At 42.1% G+C, this 20,073-nt stretch overlaps 1 protein-coding gene across 5 annotated transcripts in view; it reads left to right on the top strand.

Moving 5' to 3' along the window:
* The window catches only part of ZDHHC9 (zinc finger DHHC-type containing 9), a 71,149-nt gene that overhangs the window by 35,745 nt on the left and 15,331 nt on the right, over positions 1-20,073 (top strand). For 2 of the 5 annotated variants that reach the window (XM_021711048.1, XM_008055351.1), the window contains exons 2-5: positions 49-115; positions 1,243-1,544; positions 13,021-13,181; positions 17,020-17,178. In XM_021711048.1, the coding sequence (XP_021566723.1) occupies positions 1,378-1,544; positions 13,021-13,181; positions 17,020-17,178 (487 nt within the window). In that variant the 5' untranslated portion in view covers positions 49-115; positions 1,243-1,377. Of the gene's footprint in view, positions 1-48; positions 116-1,239; positions 1,545-13,020; positions 13,182-17,019; positions 17,179-20,073 lie in introns of those variants that run through there. The other 3 variants (XM_021711046.1, XM_021711045.1, XM_021711047.1) reach the window with 2 other exon arrangements.

The following is a 20,073-nucleotide window of genomic DNA, read 5'->3' on the forward strand; positions in this document are numbered from 1 at the left end:
GTGGGCCGGTCGCTGCTTCGCCACGGATTTTGATCTTTGTTCTCCCAGGCCGGTTCGCCTTCCTGGTCTCTCTTCTCCCGCTGGGCCGGTTTATCAGGAGGAGATTGTTTTCCAGGTTAGTTTCACACAAAGGAAGTGTTCTCTGCACCTCTGAGCTCCCTCCTCTTCCCCAAGCCTTATCCCTTCTCATTTCCCTGCTCGGATCCTGGTCTCTTTGGACCCTTTCCCTCTCCGGCCCGGGAACGATCTCGAGTTGGTTGTTTCTCTCTCTGTCAGTCAGGCTGCAGGCTTCCGCCTCAGTCTTGCCAGCGTGGGGCATGTGGTGTCAGTAAATAGAGGCCACGGCACCACACCTGAGAGGAGGAGAGGGGTGGCACTAACTGGAAAAGGCTAGGCCTGGGAATTCAGGATGCTGAGTAGAGATGGCACTTAAGAAATGTCCCAGAAAGTGCCCTTATGACTTTTCTTAGCTAATACCATCCCCCACCCACCAACCACCTATCCTCAGTCACTAACCATTCCAGAATCTCTCTTGCTTAAGCCAGCCTTTCATCTATAGGCTTCATTAAGCTTTCCACAAATGTTAGGCTAGACCAGCAGGGTTGTTTCGTTTCTGGGACTCAGGAAGTTACAGAGGGTTTGATGAGGAGAAATCTGTTTTGTGTAAATACAATGCATGCATGTGTACAGGGTGTCCAGAACCTCTTAAGCCCTGGCAGAAAGTGACTTGTTCCCTGGTGTGATTCATATTGGAGTGGCTAATTGAAGAAAGAAGGTGAAGAAGTGGAGGAGGGGAGGGAGGCTCTTTACTATTATTTTTAGAGCCCTCTTAATGATGATTAAAGGACATTGTGGCATAGTGGAACATGTCCTGGATTGAAAGTCAGCAGACGTGTTTTCTTGACTCAACTTTGCTGCTGTGTGCCCCTGGATAAGTGATTTTCTCTCTCTGGTTCTCAGTTTACTCATTTACAGAACAAAGCAATCGGGACAGTCACCTATAAAATCTCCTCTAGTTCCAAGGTTCTATAATGATCATAACATCAGTATTAGATTGGAAGCATAGAGGCTTATTTAAGAAGAAATAGTTAGAGGACAAACATAGACTGGGAATAAACTCTTCCCACTTCCCCATTCCTACCCCTTCAGGTAGGGTTCATCTTTTTGCCTCTGGGAAAGGAGGGTTGAACTGCATTTTCTTATTCCTGCCTCATTTTTTCTTCTTTTTGTGCTTTTTCTTAGGACTAGAAGTCGGACATTTGATGATGTTTGACCCAGCGGCAGCAGTAGCAGGCAACGCAATTTCAAAGCTGCGCTCAGCCTCTATTTCTTCTCTCCTGTAATCACAAAGCCCATTTTGGACCAGGAATTCCAATCATGTCTGTGATGGTGGTGAGAAAGAAGGTGACACGGAAGTGGGAGAAACTCCCAGGCAGGAATACCTTTTGCTGTGATGGCCGCGTCATGATGGCCCGGCAAAAGGGCATCTTCTACTTGACCCTTTTCCTCATCCTGGGGACATGTACACTCTTCTTTGCCTTTGAGTGAGTTGCCATTGACTAGAGTTGCCTGATTATGGTGCTTTGTATCTATGGGAAAAATCTTTCTGGGGAGTTTGTGGCTGGTCCTAGGATAACTTTTACTGTCCTCTTGTAGATCATGCCAACTGAATTCATTGCTTTGTGGTTTTAGCAGAGTGTGTGCTTCCTAAAAATTTTGTAGCACTGATTTGGGACTACCCCAGGCAAACTTGTGAAATAAGGGAGTTTGTCTTAATTACCTCCCCCTTTTAGTGGTGCTTAGTAACAGACTGCCTCCTTACCATGTCCCCCAAACTTAGGGGCACCCCTCATTGTTGTAACACTACTCAATGATATTCACCTATTCTATTATTCTAGGTTCTATTTCCTTAGAGCTCAGTTCTCAGCTAGTTGTTAAATTGAAAAGCCAGCTGAATTGGGAACCAGCAGATTGGTTCCAGCTTTAGCTGTGCCACAAAGTAGCCATGTGCATGGCATATATGAGGGGGACCCCCCAAAAAACTGCATTTTTTTTTGAAGGATGGGCCCTTTGTAGTATAGGGTTCCCCTGCTAGGTAAGTGTTCTAGGAACCCATCAGCATCAGTGTTGTGAGAGACTGTGTTTGGCTTCAGTGAATTTTTTGTGTGTGGAGATTCTTTGAATGTGTTTGTTTGCCCATTTCATGATGGGTGATTTATGAGTGCACCTGCCCATACCACACTAAGTGTTCAGCAGTTTTTGACCAAAAGTGACATGACCCCATCCCCCACCTTCCCTATTCACCCACTCTCACCCCAAGCAACTTTTTTTTTTTGTTTCCCTGAATGAAAAACATCCTCAAAGGGAAACGTTTTTGCCAGTGTGGAAGAGGTGAAACAAAAAAAAGGGCAGAAGCACTAAAAGTCATCAAAATTGACAAGTTCAAACACTGTTTTGAGCAGTGGAAAAAGTGTCTGGATAGGTGTACTGCATCAAACGGAGAGTACTTTGAAGGTGACTGAAGTTTAAGTGTGTAATAATAAATACATAATTTTTAATAAATAAGTTCCATTTTTTTGGTCCCCTTCATATGTGCTTATTAAAAGTGAGTTGTTGGGCCCGGCGTGGTGGCTCAAGCCTGTCACCTCAGCACTTTGGGAGGCTGAGGCAAGAGGATTGCCTGAGCTCAGGGGTTCAAGACCAGCCTGGGTAACTTGGTGAGACCTTGTCTCTAAAATAAAAATTAAAAAACAATTAGTCGGCCGTGGTGGCTTGTGCCTTTAGTTCCAGCTACTTGGAAGGCTGAGATGGAAGGATCACCTGAACCCAGCAGGTTGAGGCTGCTGTGGCCGTGAGCGTGCCACTGCACTTCAGCCTGGGCGACAGACTCTGGCTCAAAAAAAAAAAAAAAAAGTGAGTTCTTTCCCTCAGAATCTCTCAACATAAACAACTCTCTATTCTGTGTATGCTTGGTACCTGCCTTGGAGTGATTTTTTTCTGTGGTGTAGTACCTAGTACTAGAACCATTGTTTGAAATCTCTGTAGGTCACTGCTCTAGGGAGGTGGCCAGTTGGTTTCTAGGGCACTGTGGCATGTCTACTGGGTGTGCTGAGAATGCTCAAACTCTAGGGATGGGAGCAGTGCTAATTGTTTTGGGATTACTGTGAGGAGGCCCTTGAGGAGCCAAGAGATGTATGTGTGGACTGTGAGTCACACCTGATGTGAGCCTGCTACAGTGTGTGTACATGGGTGACCTGGAGTTCCATGCTGGGGTATGGCTGTGGGAGGCAGGAGGGGGTTCTTTGGCCAACCTTTGTGGGTAATTAAAATGAGCTCCAGTCCCTTGGGGCTCATTTTTGTCCTTCTGTAAGGGCTTCAGGCTTTCCCAGTGCATCCAGAGTGATCTTCAGGCTGCTTTGCCAGACTTTTTGATGGTTACAGCTGGCTTGAGTAAAAGCAAGGGGAGGAGGGGCACCCAGTTTATCACGGGGCTGGAAAGGTAAGGTCAGGGGAGCTCTTTGTTAAAACCCCTTTGCTGCTGCTGCTGCCGCAGACTTTGTGAAGTATTTGGTGAAGTCAGGCAGGTTGCTGAAGGCTTCTTAGTTGCTTTCCAGTTTGAGTTCCGTGACTGAGTGTGTGCGTGCACGTGTGCATGTGTGTGTGCAAGTGCTTGTGTGTGGTATGAGTGAGCAAGTGCAGTCAGGAAGCATACGCATAACACCAAATTTTTTTTTCCCCTTCTCTTCACCCACCTCTCAAGACTTCACTTCATTCCTGCCTTGCTTAGTTTTGGAAGTGCAAAGCTGAATGCTGTTCCCTGTCATTCTTCCTTTCTTTCACTCTTTTTGTCATCCCCACCTCCATGGTTACATTTTTATGATTGGAACCATTCAAAACAGAGGTGAACCTCATTTTCAGGCTTTGAGTGAGTTGGTAGTTCTGGGCCCAGGAAACCTCTTGTTTGCCTGGTCAGGGGCACTTGAAATTTGGAGCTATTTCTGTTGGGCCCTTTTTGTATCTGGGAGCCAGTAAGAGAATCTGATTTGAATCTGTTCCACTTAGGCCCCTGAAGACCTCTGAAAAAAACTGGCAGTGGGATGACGCTTAGAATTAGCCACGTTACTGTTTGACAGAGGCAGGTTGAGTTTTCTACCAAGATGACTTTTTCCCCCACATTATTTCTTACCCTTTGAAGGGTGAGATTGTTTGTAAAACTTCCCTGGGTTCCAGCTATCTGTGAAAGAGTAAATATTTTTTAAGGTAGGGTTGGAGAGGGAGTAGTGGGAGGAGGAGGGGAGAAGGAAGTAAATGTGTTAGCTGAGGAGTAGAGTGAGAAAGTATACATCTGACCAGAGGGGCGAGGACCCTGGTAATGAATCATTTTTACTAAGAATGGGGAAATCTGTGTTTGTGAATGTGGGTAGGTGCATGCGTGTGTGTGTGTGTGTGTGTGTGTGTGTGTGTGTGTGTGTGTGTGTGTCATATAGACATGCAGAAACTCTAGGCAGTGGCTGCCTTGTGCCTAGCCAGTGACGTACTGTACAAGGTACACCAGCATGCCTCTAAGGAATGAAGTCTCTTCCTGGTTGACCTTTTTCCTGGAGTCTATAATTTACTACCAGCCACATAGTGAGAGTAGGAGTTGAGGGTGGCAGAGTGTGGGCTCCCTTATTAGTACAGAACTGAGTGAGATCTCAGGAAATCAGCTGATCTTTCCCCCTGCCTTCAGGCAGGTGAGGGTGTCTGAATAGACAAATGGCTGTCTATTTTCATTCTTAAATTGTCCGGGAGCATAGGCTTCACATCCTCTGGCTGCTGCAGATTTGCCTTGTGGGAAGAAAATTCAAATCTTGAGGCACATCTGGATCTGTGGGTTTTTTGTTTTTGAGTCAGAGTCTCACTTTGTCGCCCAGGCTGGAGTGCAGTGGCATGCTCACTGGATCTGTGTTTTAGTAACAGGGTTCTACTTGCAGCAGGTACTTAGGAACAAATGTGAGTTGATTTATAGCTGCCTGTGGCACAGCTCAAGGCCAGCCAGATGGCTTAAGAAGTCTGGTTAGGCATGTGGGTGTCCCTTAATGAAAAACGTGCAGTGTTAGTGCTTGTGGATTCCTTTTATTTTTGGATTGTACCTTTACATGTCTTCTAGAAGACTTTGCAAAGGAGGGACCTGTAATTTTCAGTGGACAGCTAGTAGGCTGAATATATAAAACAAAAACAGGTTGTCCACCCAGGAGCCAGTTAGGTCAGTATTGCTTGAAGTGCTTCCAAAGAAGTTGGATGGCCAGCTCTCAGGGCTACTGTCACAGAGTGGACATTGGGACAGGTATTCACTAAGTTTCTTGCAACTGTGAGAATCTGAAATTCTGTATGTCTGTCTGGAAGACTCAAATACACACAAGAGGAGAATATAGGTTGCCAGTAAGCAGTTGTATTTAAATATAATTGTATTCATAGTGTTTTTAAGTTTAAAAGTGAAGTGAAAATGGTACAATGCTTAAAGAAAAGGTATTTCCTAATTAATTCTTCAGGTTAAGTATTTGGGAAATGTGAGTGTATATGCCAGCTTCAGCTTTGAGCACATGAACCATTCTCAGTCCTTTCTGCTCAAGCCGTGTGCTACTAGTGTGATGAACACATAGCTAGCTGCTTGGCTTGGAATGTTAGGATGCTATAGCATAATGACACTGACAACCTGTGAGCTGTCTAGCTACTGAAAGGCTGTTGTGTTAGTCAGTCATACTCAACTTCTTGATAAAGTGTGGTGTTGGGGAAAGGACCAAGTGTACTATCTTCTGGAATTGGCTTCCTAGTTTTCTCTTTTAACTTTTGAATCAGGTCACTAGTAAGGTGAAGGTTCCCAGACTTCTCTTATGGCAAGAGTGACTAGGCGGCCCTTGACCCCTGAAGCAGAAGCAACTTGCTGCAGTGATCAGCGCTTATGCTCTCACTGTGCTGTCTATGGAGGAAATCATGTCAAGGTCCTGTCAGACCAGTTTCTGTAGGACTGGTCCCCATGGGAGCTTTTGATGTACATATTGGCAGAAGAGTCATTGAATTGGATGAACTGGAAAAAGCTTTGTAGCACTGCTTAGTAATCAATCGTCTCACTTCTCCTAGCCTATCCAAATGCTACTCCTTTTTCAAGTTCTTTCTTGATGAAACCTTTCCAGTGATTTCTACATTCATTGGGCTAATTGTACATGCTACTCATTTAACAAATAATTGTATGATATTTCTTATATTTTGGAATTCTGTGGTGATTCTGCTTCTCACTTGTTGTCCCCCACAGCTAGATGCAAGCTCTTTCAAGGTCAGGGATTATCTCCTATGGCTGTGTTGCCTCCACAGTGCTCTCTACCAGGCCTTGCATAGAATAGGTTGCCAATAAATGTTGCTGAATTAAAACATCCTGGATGTACTTAAGATTTAACAATCTTGATTCATAGAATCATAGATTGGGAGAGCTGGAGGGGGCTTTGGAGACTATCTCCATCCTTTTGTGGGTGAGGAAACCAGGCCCACAGAAGTGAGACTACTTCCTCAAGATCAATTGGCCAGCTGGTATCTCTATAGGACATAACCTTTCATCTCATTGTCCATTGTTACCTTCAGACTATGGAATCCTGAAGACATTCAAGTGTACGTGCTTTAGTAAAGCTGTGCATGGTGCCAAATGCTAGACTAGCATATTCTGGATTCTTGCAAGCCAGTGTGTGTTACCTAGTGGCATCTATGTATTTGAGTCTCTCAAGCTCATGTTCCTAGAAAATGAAGGCATCTCTGTGGAGAACTGACAGCATTCTGGCATGGTATTTCTAGTAGCCTTGCAGGAACAGGGAAGCCCATCTCTTAATGTAAACTTAGAATATGAGGATCTTTGTGAGTTAACAAGGGATCATCACTGCTGTGGCTACTCGTAGTCCCTGATGCTAGGATGAGAACGGCTTGGAGAAAAATCGAGCAATATGTGCTCCCTACCTTGTTACTCTGTGGGTTATTCTGATGAAAGGGGCATTATGTCATTGCAGACAGATGGAACAGAAAAAACAGATCTGACAATATGAAGTTACTAGGTTTGAGGAAACACAGAACTATGTAGACCAAAGCCAAACTTTGACATGGCAGAATGTGTCTATAGTGACAAGGTCCATGTTTTTGAAGAGTATCCTTAAGTGAGACTGGGAAGAGAAAAAAATGACTATATCATACTCTCTAAACAAGAGGGCATTCTCTGGAGAATTACTCTATGAAGGTGAATCTTATATTTCATTTAGCATAGGATTCTGTCTGTGACTTGGCTGACCAAATGGGACGATTTTAGAAAGGCATAGTTGCCTTTTTGATATCAATCTATTGTAGTACTTAGCTACACATCCTGATAAAACATGTTCCTTGAGGAAGAATTGGATTATGTCTCCTGGACAGTTTGCTTTCCTTTAATAATTCTTTATGGTTCTGTCATTCAGAATTCCTCTGTATATTTTCAGCCTCTACTACTTTTTGTGGTAATGAGTTTCACACTGCTAATTTCCACTGACTGCCTCTTCCATCTTTTGAGAATGAGTTTTAATTGAGTATAGTGATCCTCTGTTTTGGAAAAAGTGAGCCCAAGGAACAGGCATGTCTCCCAGCATGCTGACATCAGTTGAAATGTTTATTGAGGGAGAGAAGAGACCATCTAATTCTCCCTCCTCAGAGATGGCAAAGCTGGTATTGTGTTTAACAAAAAAGGAGGCACCTTATGCCACTTGCAATAGCAAGAAACTAGCTAATTCAGGGCAATTAATTAGTGGGTTGTTTCTGGAATGGAGCAATGAGAAGACAGGGGTCTTATGATGATGATTAGATAGGCTCCGAATACCAGCCTGTGAAGTTCGAGGATTAATATAATAGGCAGCAGGAAATGGTTCTAAGTTCTTGAGTAGGGGGATATTATGAATGAAGTTTGAGCTTTGTTATTATAACTGAATTTTGGCAACTACTGTGTAGGTTTGCCTGGATAGAGATTTTGATTCTCCTGGGTGAGAGGTTGGCTTATCACCTCAGAATTGAAAATGTCCCTGTTTGGTTAATTTTCTTCATTGCTACTGGAGCAAAAGAGAGTTAGACATTTTTCTCTGACCTTCACATAGCAGTAAATCTGGAAACTTATTTTAAATTATGTTTTTAGTATTAAGGGAAACATTTCCCCTCTCACCAGACTCTGAGTGTCATCAGAAGAATCTTGCAACAGTCTTATGGGTGGTTCTACATGTTTATTGTGCTCTAGAGGAATTATCTTAGTCTGTTTGGCTGCTCTAACAAACTACCATCCACTGGGTGGTTTATAAACAACAGAAATTTAAGTACAAGATCAAGGTGCTTACAGATTTGGTTTCTGGTGAGGGCCTATTTCCTGGTTCATAGATGGCCTCTTTTCTCTGTGTCCTCACATAACTGAAGGAATGAGGGAGCCCTCCAGGGTTTCTTTTATAAGGGCACTAATCCCATTTTGAGGGCGGAGTCTTAGGTGACCTAATCACCTACCAAAGGCCCCACCTCCAAATACCATCACATCAGGGGTTAAGATTTTAAGTTCACACCTGTAATCCCAGCACTTTGGGAGACTTAGGTGTGAGGATTGCTTGAGCCCAGGAGTTTGAAACCAACCTGGGCAACATAGCACAATCTTATCTATACAAAAAATTTTTTAAAAATTAGCTGGGCATGGTGGCAGGCGCCTGTAGCCCCAGCTACTGGGGAGGGCTGAGGCAAAAGGATGGCCTGAGTCCAGGAGGATGAGACTGCAGTAAGCCACGATAGTGCCACTTCACTCCTGAGGGGCACAGTGAGACCTCGACTCAAAAAAAAAAAAAAAGCTTTTAACTTAAGAATTTTGGCAGAGGGACACTAACATTCAGACTATAGCAGGTAGGTAGTAAGAGGACATATGACTGTCCATATCAGGGAGGTCTTACAGCAAAGGCTTATTTCTTACAGGTGTGACTAAAGGGCATCATGGGACTCTGATCCTTGGGCCCTTCCTGCTGTTCCAAACCCAGCTCTTCCTTAAAGCCAGCCTTAACAGCTGCTACTGGGGTAGCTTCAAGCAGCCACCAGTTTCCCAAGAGAGCTCTTCTCTGACCACTTATAGCCCTTTGTATCTGAATCACCATTCTAACTCTTGATTATTGGTCTTACCTTATTCTTTAGCTGTTTCATGTTAGTTATGTTTTCCCCAACACAATTAACTCCTATTTTTCGTGTTCTTCATTTGCTAGACCAATGTATTCTTGTTGGATGATAGATTGCACTGATAAAAGAACAAATAAACAAAAAACATAGCAAGAAAACTATTAGGAAGACTTAGAAGCAGACAGAGTATTGTACAGAACACCAGTCCAAACGGCCAGTCTGTGAGACATAGCCCTGCCACGGAATCTATATAGTTTCTTACCAGTTCCACTCATGAATCTCTTTTGAGTTTTTTTTTTCATGTGAATTGAAGTCTGTGTCATTATCATCATTCCTCCAGTGAACTAGCACACTAGGAATGGGGGATGGGACATGACACACCAGCCTAGCCTGGCACTGCTGGTTACTGCTGATCAGTACCACCATGTGGCCTGTGGGGACATATGGAGTCCAGTTGTGTAGCCCAGTTACAGAAGCCTGAGGCCAGTCCAGAAGTTGGTAGAGGATGACTCAAAAATGATGATGTCTCAGAAACGAAGACTCGATTGGAACATGGTTGCATTTATAAAATTCACAAGGGAGAAAAGGAACCTCTAACCCCCCTGAAGAAGGAAGGCCTCCTGGTACTTTGAAGACAAAGGAGAGTTCTGTTTCAAGAAGTGTATGGATATCATTATCCTAAGAAGTGTTATAGATGGAAAGTACTAAGGGGCTTCAAAAACAATTAGCTTATGTTTGTGGGGGACAGAGCCAGTCTTTCTCTAAGACAAATTAGTGATGTTTGAGGATATCCCTGACTTTTGAGGTCAATATTGAGAATTACCACCAAATCTTCACATAGTTTATTCTTGTCAGAGACAGACTTCCAGCTTATTGCAATGATGGGAGTACTTACACAATTTTTAACTGGCAAAAAAGATTATATATATCTGTGGCATACAACATGATTTTTGATATGTGTATTCATTGTGGAATGACTAAATTAAGCTAATTAATATATGCATTATGTCACATACTTATTTTTTTGTGGTAAGAACACTTACAATCTATTATCTTAGCAAATGTCAAGTATATAATATGTTAGTATTAACTAATATAGTTAGTATAATTGTTCCCTTTCTTTGCAGTCGATTTCTTGAACTTATTCTTACTGAAATTCTGTGTTCTTTAACCAGCATCTCCCCAATTCCCCAGCCCTAGGAGGGTTTTTTTAAATCATAACTTTTGAAGACAGACACTGTGGGTTGTAGTTCACAATAGTCTTAGCAGCTGGCTCTCAAAGTTTCCCCTTACTCAGAGTAGAAAGGCCTGCTGGTCCCACATCTGCCTTCCCAGCCACACCCACTCACTAGAGACAACTGGATGCCAGTAGCCTCATCTCTGGACAAGAACAATACAATGGGCCTGTTGTGTACTTGTTGACATACAGAGTGGATTGTTTTAGCAGGTGCAGAAGATAGTTTGTATGGAGATTACAGAGACCTTTATCCTTGATAGCTTAGCGTAGTTCAAATCTAAGTTGTCCTTTGTCTGGTTTACAAGCAGGTGTTAGAACTGGACTTAGTTAGGCTCGGGTCCTTCTGTGCAGGGGGGTAGCATTACTTTTGAATTTTTTGTGTTTGCTCTATTCGCTTTGTATCATTTCCCTTTAATAAAAAAATTAAACCCCCCCCTGGTGCCAAATCAGATAGATCTGATATTTCCAAGCCTTTTGATTGGAGACTGTACACCCAGGGCAATTTGAGTCCTGGAAACATTATTTCCTTGTTTTTAAGAGTTATCTTAGTGACGAACAGTGACCAGGAAGATGGTTGTTTCTCCTGTGTCCTTTGGGTCCCTGATAAGTGGAGGTGATTTTCAGTTCTGAATTCCCTTTTTGATTATCTGTGCCAGTGAAGGGGAGCAATGGAAAAGAGGATAATCCACAAGCTAGTGATACGAAAGAACCTTAACTACCCTGAACTCAGCTTCCAGGTCCTTCAGTTTTCCGAATTTTTCCCTCTACCCTTGTCTTCAAGCTAAGATTAAGGATTTTGTGAAAATAAACCAGCAAGCAAACAAAGAGAAAAGCCACTAAAATCACCTTCCAGGTTCAGTACATATGTTCACCTTTATCACAGACTGCTTAGTCGAGTGTAACACTTGGTTTGCATCCCCCATGCAGTTGTGTGTGTGGCAGGGAGGTGGGAGAGGATGGCGTGGGGGTTGTTCCCAAACTGCAGGGAACATACAACCCAGGGTTAAACATTTGCTCTGAATGGACAGCAGCTTGCTTACTCCTCATGCTGATGAGGTAAGCTTTTTTCTTAGCTTCCTTTCTTCGTTCTGCCTCTGCTCCTTGCTCATCTACTTATAGTCTGCCTCCAAGTGAAATCTCTGTTTTCAAGGAGAAATGTGCCTCAGGAGGAGGAGAACAAAAATAGGTCAGTGATGACTCTCATCATGTATTCTCATGTATTTGGTTTGAAATTCAGTTCAGATCAACAAGTGTTTAATGATAGCTCCTTTGTTCCCTTACTTGTATTAAACTCTGGGAGAGAGAGAATCATGATGATGATGTTAATAGCTAACATTTACTTAGCATTTACTATGTGTCAAGTGCAGTTCTAAGCACTTTATGTATATTAGTGCATTTGATCCACACAATGATCCATCAAATGCTGTTATTATCCTCATTTTACAGATAAAGGGACTGAAGTCAAGTCAGTTACCCAGCCGGGAGCTGATAGAGCCAAAACTCCAACCCAAGCATTCCTGGCTCAATAAGACCAGGTTTTCCCTCTTATGAGGTCCATTTGGGAGCGGGGAGATGCCGTCAACATACTGAGGAACAGTTAAGAAATAATATGAAGCTCTGGAAGTGAGAACTACAGGAAGTAGAGAAGAGAGAGATTAGTACAGTTTAGTGTAGGCCTTTGGGAAGAGGCAAGACTTCTCTAAGTCTCAGATTCTTCATCTGTCAAATCGGTATGATGGAATCTATTTCATAGATTTAGTGTGTGAATTGGACAAGATAGTGTACATAAAGTGCTTAGTGCAATGCTTGGCATATGGTGAGCACTCACTAAATGGTAGTTGTGATGGCGACCAGTGATATTGACGTCCCCCGGACCTGAAAGGTGAGTAGAGTTGGGATATCCAGAGAGGAAGAGGAATGGCCTTCCAGGTGCATTATGAGGAAAGAGGGGAGTGAACATGATGTTGGGAAGAAATACAAGGAGATAAGATTTTCTTATTCCCCTGCTGATGGTCGTTAGTCACTTACTAGCTGAGCTAATTGAGGAGATAAGAGGAATCAAGTCAATCAGCAGTCCTGAAACTTTTCATTTGTCTTGAAGCATGCTGAGATACCCTCTGTCTGACACTGTGAACCTGCTTCCTGATTGGCCCTCATTTTTTCTCCCTCCTCCTGAAGCTCAGCTCTAATGCCAGATGAGTGGGTATTAAAAAACCCTGAACATTTCCAGAGTAAGATCAGCCTGTGGTGCTTACAAATCCAGGCTCAGTTGCTTCCCTGTCCTTAGCAGGTGTGAGCTTTTCCTGGGGCAGAGGAAATGTGGCTTCCAGTGGGCTGATAGGAGAGGTGGAGTTGGGGATAAGGGAAGTCCCTTGAAACTGTCTTCTATATGTTATAGGTGGTATTAATCAATTAAGTATTTGTTGAACTCCTACTGTGTGTAGATCCATGTGTTAGGAGTTTCGAGTAATTCACGAGAAGAAACATGGTCCCTGCCCTTGAGGTGCTGCTGATTTTGTTGTGGAGGCCGGATTGACATACTAGTAACAACTGGAGAGCATCCTAGGGTAGGTATAATTAAATGTTGACTTACCTGCTTTCCTCAGGTGCCGCTACCTGGCTGTTCAGCTGTCTCCTGCCATCCCTGTGTTTGCTGCCATGCTGTTTCTTTTCTCCATGGCTACACTGTTGAGGACCAGCTTCAGTGACCCTGGAGTGATTCCTCGGGCCCTACCAGATGAAGCGGCTTTCATAGAAATGGAGATAGGTAAGTCTCCCAACCATGTGGCAAGCTGCTGTGCAGTGGGTGGCCCCAATCAATAAGAAAAATAGTAATGAAATAGTAATAGTAGTTACAGATTAACAATCACTTGTAGCTTTTTCCCTTTGAGACCCTGAATCTGAGATCATGACCACCCTGTGAATTTGGTAAGGCAGGTGTGGCAAGATTCTGAAATCATAGACTCCATTCTTCCCTGAGCTGGGTTACCAAGGTCCTGTTGTATTGTTCCAAGAGTATTTTTTTTTTTTTTTTACTTTTTTGGGGGATCACCAGCACATTTGGTTTTTGGTGAAAGCTGCAAACCTTCTCCCCATAAAGATGTTTTTATATGCGTGCATATGCACACAATTTCAGAGATTCACAGATCTTCTGAATGGCTCTCTGACCAAGAATTCCTACTTTAGGGGAACACATAAGGTGCCAGGAACTGCTGAGAATTCTAGGAAGGGAGAATTCAAAGAGGAGTAGAGGAAACAATTGTAGACTCAGTTTGGTGCAGACTGCAGTACAAGATAAGAATCTTTAGGGCAGAGATGAAGTGTTACACTATCCAGGAGCCAGGGTGTCTTCATGAATTGAAGCAGAACATCCCAGAGCTAGAGAAAGGAATTTCCTGGGAGCCCACAGTGGGAAAGAAGACTGTGATGTAAGTACTGAGAGGAAGTGGGAGCCAACCAGATCAACAGCAGTGCTTATGCCTACCTAGATGGTTCTCAAGTTCGGTACCCAAGTAGCTTGAGTCAACATCCAAACCAGGCAGAGGAGAAAGCGACCCAGGACTTGTAAGACAAAGAAGCTATGGCAGCAGACACCAACCTGTGACTGGCCTTTACTTCTTTGAGGGTGCTTTGAAGGCTTCTAGATATTTATTTTGTTTACTTTGTGTTTTCCCATAGCTTCTTGGTAGATTTTTTAAAAAAGAATTTCAGCCTGTTTTAGTTGAACTAAGAAGAAATTGGTTTGTGCTCATGAGAGCTAGAACTACTTGGGGGTAGGGTGAGGATGGGGATAGTGGGAAGAAAGCAGAGGCAAGATTGTGCTGGCACAGCAGGAGTTCTGGGGGGACCTGATAGAACTGGGGGTAGTTAGGAGCAAGATGGTAAGAAAGAGTTGTGAGTGCTGTTTTTTCTCCATCTGGGTTATTCTTTTATAGTTCCCTTTCCATTCACTATGGAGAAACGGAGAAACTGAGGGTCGAGTTAGTACCTGACTTGCCTCTCGCATTTCACAGCAGGTTGTTAACAAGGTTAGCTCTTTTCTGCCTGATAACTGGGCCTGGGGCCCAGACTCAAGTGACACATTGTGACCTCTGCATTTAACATGTTTCTCTCAATAGAAGAGTGTATTTTTTAGTTCATATGTAAGTTCATGTTAGCAAGTTTTTGTCAGCTTTTATTCAGCCCTCTACTGGGTTTGCTGTGACTGAGGGATGGGGAGAGAAGAAGTCATGTGATTCCATTGCCTCCTGGGAGGATGAACCGTGAACTCTATCTCCCAGGTGTCCTCATTTAAAGCATATGCAAAGGAATATTAAAGTGGCATGCTGTACTTATCCTCTAATGAATAGCTGTCCCCATCCTTTTAAGACTTGTGACACACTGTTATTGTTTGATTTCACATCATCCACCCTACTCCACAAAAAAGGAAAAATGTTCCATATGGCAGATATTTTTAAAATCAAAGTGAATTGAAAAATATTCTGTTTTTAGAATTATACTGCATGGCGATGGTGCAGTGAGACAGTCACTCTCATATGCTGCGGATGGGTAGGCATGCAGATTCATACAGTCTGTCTGGGAAGCATTTGGACAATCAGTAAGATGGGCTTTAAAGGTTCATATCCTTTGACCCATTAATTCCATTTCTCTAAGGCTTTAGTTAAAGAAAATAGTCAGAGTTTTACAAATGGCAGGAGGAGGATTTTTAGTGCATAATTTTTTCTTTTTCCTTTTAATATGAATAGCTATTTTAATGCCAGCAACTTCATATATTACTGCTTAGACGTCACATACTTTTCTTTTTTCTTTCTGTTTTAGAAATAATTTTAACACATGAATGTTTTCTTGGAAGGGAGGAGGGGACTGGGATTGGCATGGTGATCAGAGAGGATTCAAGCTTATATCTGTAATGTTTTAAGTTTTTGCATGTAGCATCATTTAAATAGTAAGAAACTAGACACAACTTAAATGCCCAACCATATGGAATGTGTAAATAAATCATAGTACACATATATGAGGGAATATTGCCAATAATGATGTTTTAGGAAAAAAGTTAACAACCATGGAAAAATGTTCATGGTATAATGTTAAGTAAATAATTCATGGTGCAAAATTGCAGTTGTAATATTATCTCAAATTTTTAAAAATCATGAAAGTTTACCTATTAAGAGAAGACTAGAAGGAAATACACCAAGATGTGTGAATATCTCTGAGATGTGAGACTGTCGGTGATTTTTAGTGTTTCTTATTTATATTTTCTGTTTTTTGCAGTAAACATGTATTATACTTATTGTAATATTTGTTTTCCTAATTGTAAGTATTGCTACTCTTTTTTCATGCACACATTTTATGTTTGTAAGATAGTATTCTGTTATACATACTGTCTTTTAGCATATGTTTTTATTATGCAATATACTGCATTTTCTTGTGTCACCATTTGTTCATCTACATCATTTTAAGCTCGTCCTTTTCTTTTTTTTTTTTTTTTTGAGTTGGAGTCTCACTCTGCCACCCAGGCTGGAGTGCAGTGGCTCGCTCACGGCCACCGCAGCCTCAACCTGCTGGGCTCAGGCGATCGTTCTGCCTCAGGCTTTCAAGTAGGTGGAACTACGGGCATGTGCCATCACGCCTGGCTAATTTTTCTTGATTTATTATAGAGATGAGGTCTTGCCAAGTTGCCCAGGCTGGCTTCAAACCCATGGGCTCAGGCAATCTCTCCCCTTGGCCTCCCAAAGTGCTGGGATTATAGATGTGAGCCACTATGCTCAGTCATCTACATCATTTTAAATGTCTGTATAATATTCCATTCCGTGCGCGTATTGCAGTTTACTTAACTAACCTCTTACTGTGACATTGATTTATTTTTAGTTTTTTACTATTAAAAGGGACTCTACAAGTTTTGTTTTAATTTTTAAGTTTAACGATGTGGGGTACAAGGCAGGATTGGGTAAGAGGTCTAGGTACAGGTGAATTTTGGGCCTCCCATTGGCCTTCATTTGACCTGGACCAGGATCAGGCACCCTTACTGATGTCATATGCCCCCCCACCTGGCAGTGTCCTGCTACTGCCATGATAAGTATTTTTATATAAACACCTTTTGTATATCTCTCTATAATTCTGATAAATTACTAAAAGTAGCATCGCTAGGTCAAAGAGCATACACGTTTAAAACTACCAGCTGCTCACTGGTAGGTATAAGAATGACTATTTTCCACCCTTGCCAATGCTGGATGTTTTTATACTTTTTAATATTTGTTAAAATAATAGGCAGAAAAGGTACCTTTGTAGTTTGATTTTATTTCTCTGTTAATAAAATTGAATGTTTTCATTTCATGTATTTTTTAGCCATGTTTTTCTTTTGTGAATGTTTTTCTTTGTAGTTAAGAATAAACCTTGAAGAAACACTTTTTCATAGGCACACAACAGAGCTGCATGGCACTTAGTGGAATTTTGAGGAGACACTGTGATGTTGGAAGTCTAGTCTGGAAATGTTCACCTGGAGAAGGCAAACCTTTGATTACCCCTGTTGCTTTTGAAGAGGTGGTGAGACTTTCAGGCTCAAATAATGACTAACTCTGGTGTTAACTGTCTTTATTGATTTACAGAAGCTACTAATGGTGCGGTGCCCCAGGGCCAGCGACCACCCCCTCGGATCAAGAATTTCCAGATAAACAACCAGATTGTGAAACTGAAATACTGTTATACATGCAAGATATTCCGGCCTCCCCGGGCCTCCCATTGCAGCATCTGTGACAACTGTGTGGGTGAGTAAAACCCAGGGGACATTGCCTGGGGTAAAGGCTGAGTTGAACAAGAAAGTCAGGGTGAGCCGGGCTTGGTGGCTCAGCCTGTAATCCCGCACCTTGGGAGGCTGAGGTGAGTGGATTGCCTGAGCCTGAGGGTTCGAGACCCGCCTGGGCAACTTGGTGAGACCTCTTCTCTACAATAAATCAAAAATTAGCCGGCGTGGTAGCGCGCGCCTATAGTTCTAGCTACTTGGAAGGCTGAGGTGGAAGGATCGCCGGAGCCCAGCAGGTCAAGGCTGCGGTGGCCGGGAGTGGCCACTGCACTCCAGTCTGGGCGACAGAGTGAGACTCCAACTCAGAAAAAAAAAAAAAAGAAAGAAAGTCAGGGTGGTCACCAATTCTTGGGAAAAATCAGTGGGGGTGAGAAGATAGACTTTATGGGAAATAATCTGTCTAAAGGTAGGAAATTTAGATAGGAAACAAGCTCCCATACAGCTGCAGATCACCTAGACTTGTGTAAATCAAGTCATATTTGAAATATCCTCTACTCTAATTTTTTTTTTAATCCCCTTTGGTAAATGGGAAAAGTAAACTTTCCCTGTTTTTGAAATCTAGATTTTCTTTGCTGGCTCTTGTTTCATGTGGGGCCTACCCTACATAGGGGGAGGAGAATCCTAGTCCACTGGAGGGCAGTATTGAGGAAGGACATAGTGTTCCCAAGAAGAGGAAGGTTGCTAGCATTTATTGAGTATCTACTACATACAGGACATTGTGCTAAGTGATTTTGTTTTCTCTCATTTAAGACTTAAAACAACCCTGTGATATCCGTATAATCCCCATTTTACAGATGAGGAAATAGGTGAAGCACCTTTGTGTAAGTTCATGTATTAGTATGAGATGAGGCTGGAACAAGTCTGATTCCAAGCAGCTCATTTCTTCTGTCTCTCCTTCTGCTACAAAGATGCTGGGTGTATGTGTGCATAATACAGGGGTCTGTGCTTCCATCTGCATATGTGTGGCTTAATTTTAATCACCCTCTACTGTGTGCTGAACCCTGGGAAAGATCAGAAATAGGTTGTTTGTAAAGATTTCTCTTGATAGACATATATGTGATGAAATCGCTTATATTATCACTGGGCAGACTTCTAACATTCTTCCTGCATGCCATGTAGCATGTCTGAGTACATCGCTTTCCTTTTACTAGCCAATTCTTTAGGCAAAGGTTGGGAGATATTGCTTTATATGGTAAAACACTATATGGTGCTCACTTTGGCAGCACATATACTAAAATGTTATATGTAGACAGGATTTTTAGAAATTGAAACTTATTTTAAAAGAACCAGGAAACTTGATGTTTAAAGAAGGTCTGATGAGAGTTTTTCATAAAGATTTCCCTTTCCTTATTAATATTCTTAACTATAAAGGACTCATACAAATCATTTTTTTAAAGCACTGACATTCCAGGGGAAATATGGACAGTTTATAAAATAGGAAATACTGTTTGCTAGTTAACATGAAAAAAAGTTCATCCCTACTACTAATAAAAGAGAAACATTAAAACAGCATGCTTTTTTTAAATCTAGAAAATTAGCAAGGAAAATCTGATAAGGCTTAGTCTTACACTAGTAGGAGTATAAATTGGAGCAAACGTTTTAAAAAGCAACCACTAATAAGATTCATCAAAAGCCTTAAAACATGTCTACCCTTTGATGCCAGTGATTCCCTTCCTAGGGAATCCATCCCACAAAATCAGAAGTATGGTAAGATAGTTAGGGATGGAAATGTTTACCTCAGGGTTATTATGATAATGAAAAGTTGAAAAGGGGGGCCAGGTGTGGTGGCTCAAGCCTGTAATCTCAGCACTTTGGGAGGTTGAGGCAAGAGGATTACCTGAGCCCGCAGGTTCAAAACCAGCCTGGGCAACATGGTGAGACCTCGTCTCTATAATAAATAAAAAAATTAGCTGGGCATGGTAGCGCGCCTATAGTTCCAGATACTTGGAAGGCTGAGGTGGAATGATCGCCAGAGCCCAGCAGGTCAACGCTGGGGTGGCCATGAGAGTGCCACTGTACTGCAGCCTGGGTGAAGGAGTGAGACTCTAACTCAAAAAAAAAAAGAAAAAAAGAAAAGAAAAGTTGAAAAGAACCTAAGAGTTTATCAATAGATGAATAGTCAAATAAACTATGGGATATTCATATGATAGACTTACGGAAAGAGCTCATACCAGAAAGCTAAATGACATAAAAACAGGAGATAATCTACATTTACAGTATGATCTCAGTTAAATATTTAAAAATACATAAGAATATATAAAGAAATGTACAAGTAAATACACCAGAATATTTATATTTCATTATCTGTGGGTTGTGGGATTATGAATGATTTTGTTTCCTTCATTTTTCTGTTCAAGTTTTCTAAAATGGGCATGTATTACTTGTATTATCAGAAAAGGCATGATTTAAAATACTGTAAAAATATACATCTGTATAGCCATTCTTCTCCATACCTTCCTTCCCTTTTCTGAAAAGATATATTGTATCCTTTTAACCAGGAGATGCATCATTTTTACAGCCTTATTTTTCAACCAGTACACAGCAGTGAGTTCCTTAAAAATGATGTATTTTAACTGGGCACAGTGGCTTACTCTTGTAATCCTAACATTTTAGAAGGGCGAGGCAAGAGAATTGCTTGAGGCCAGGAGTTCAAGACCAGCCTAGGCAAGACCCCTTAACTCTGAAAACAAAAGAGAGATGTATTTGATTCTTCGTAGTTTTTTTTTTTTTTTTTTTTTTTTGAGGTTGGAGTCTCACTCTGTTGCCCAGACTGGAGTGCAGTTGCCGCTCCCGGCCGCCACAGCCTCGAGCTGCTGGGCTCCGGCGATCCTTCCGCCTCAGCCTTCCGAGTAGCCGGACT

The sequence above is a fragment of the Carlito syrichta genome, unplaced genomic scaffold, assembly GCF_000164805.1.
Source record: "Carlito syrichta isolate Samal-C Ts95f unplaced genomic scaffold, Tarsius_syrichta-2.0.1 Scaffold301828, whole genome shotgun sequence".
Classification (NCBI taxonomy): domain Eukaryota; kingdom Metazoa; phylum Chordata; class Mammalia; order Primates; family Tarsiidae; genus Carlito; species Carlito syrichta.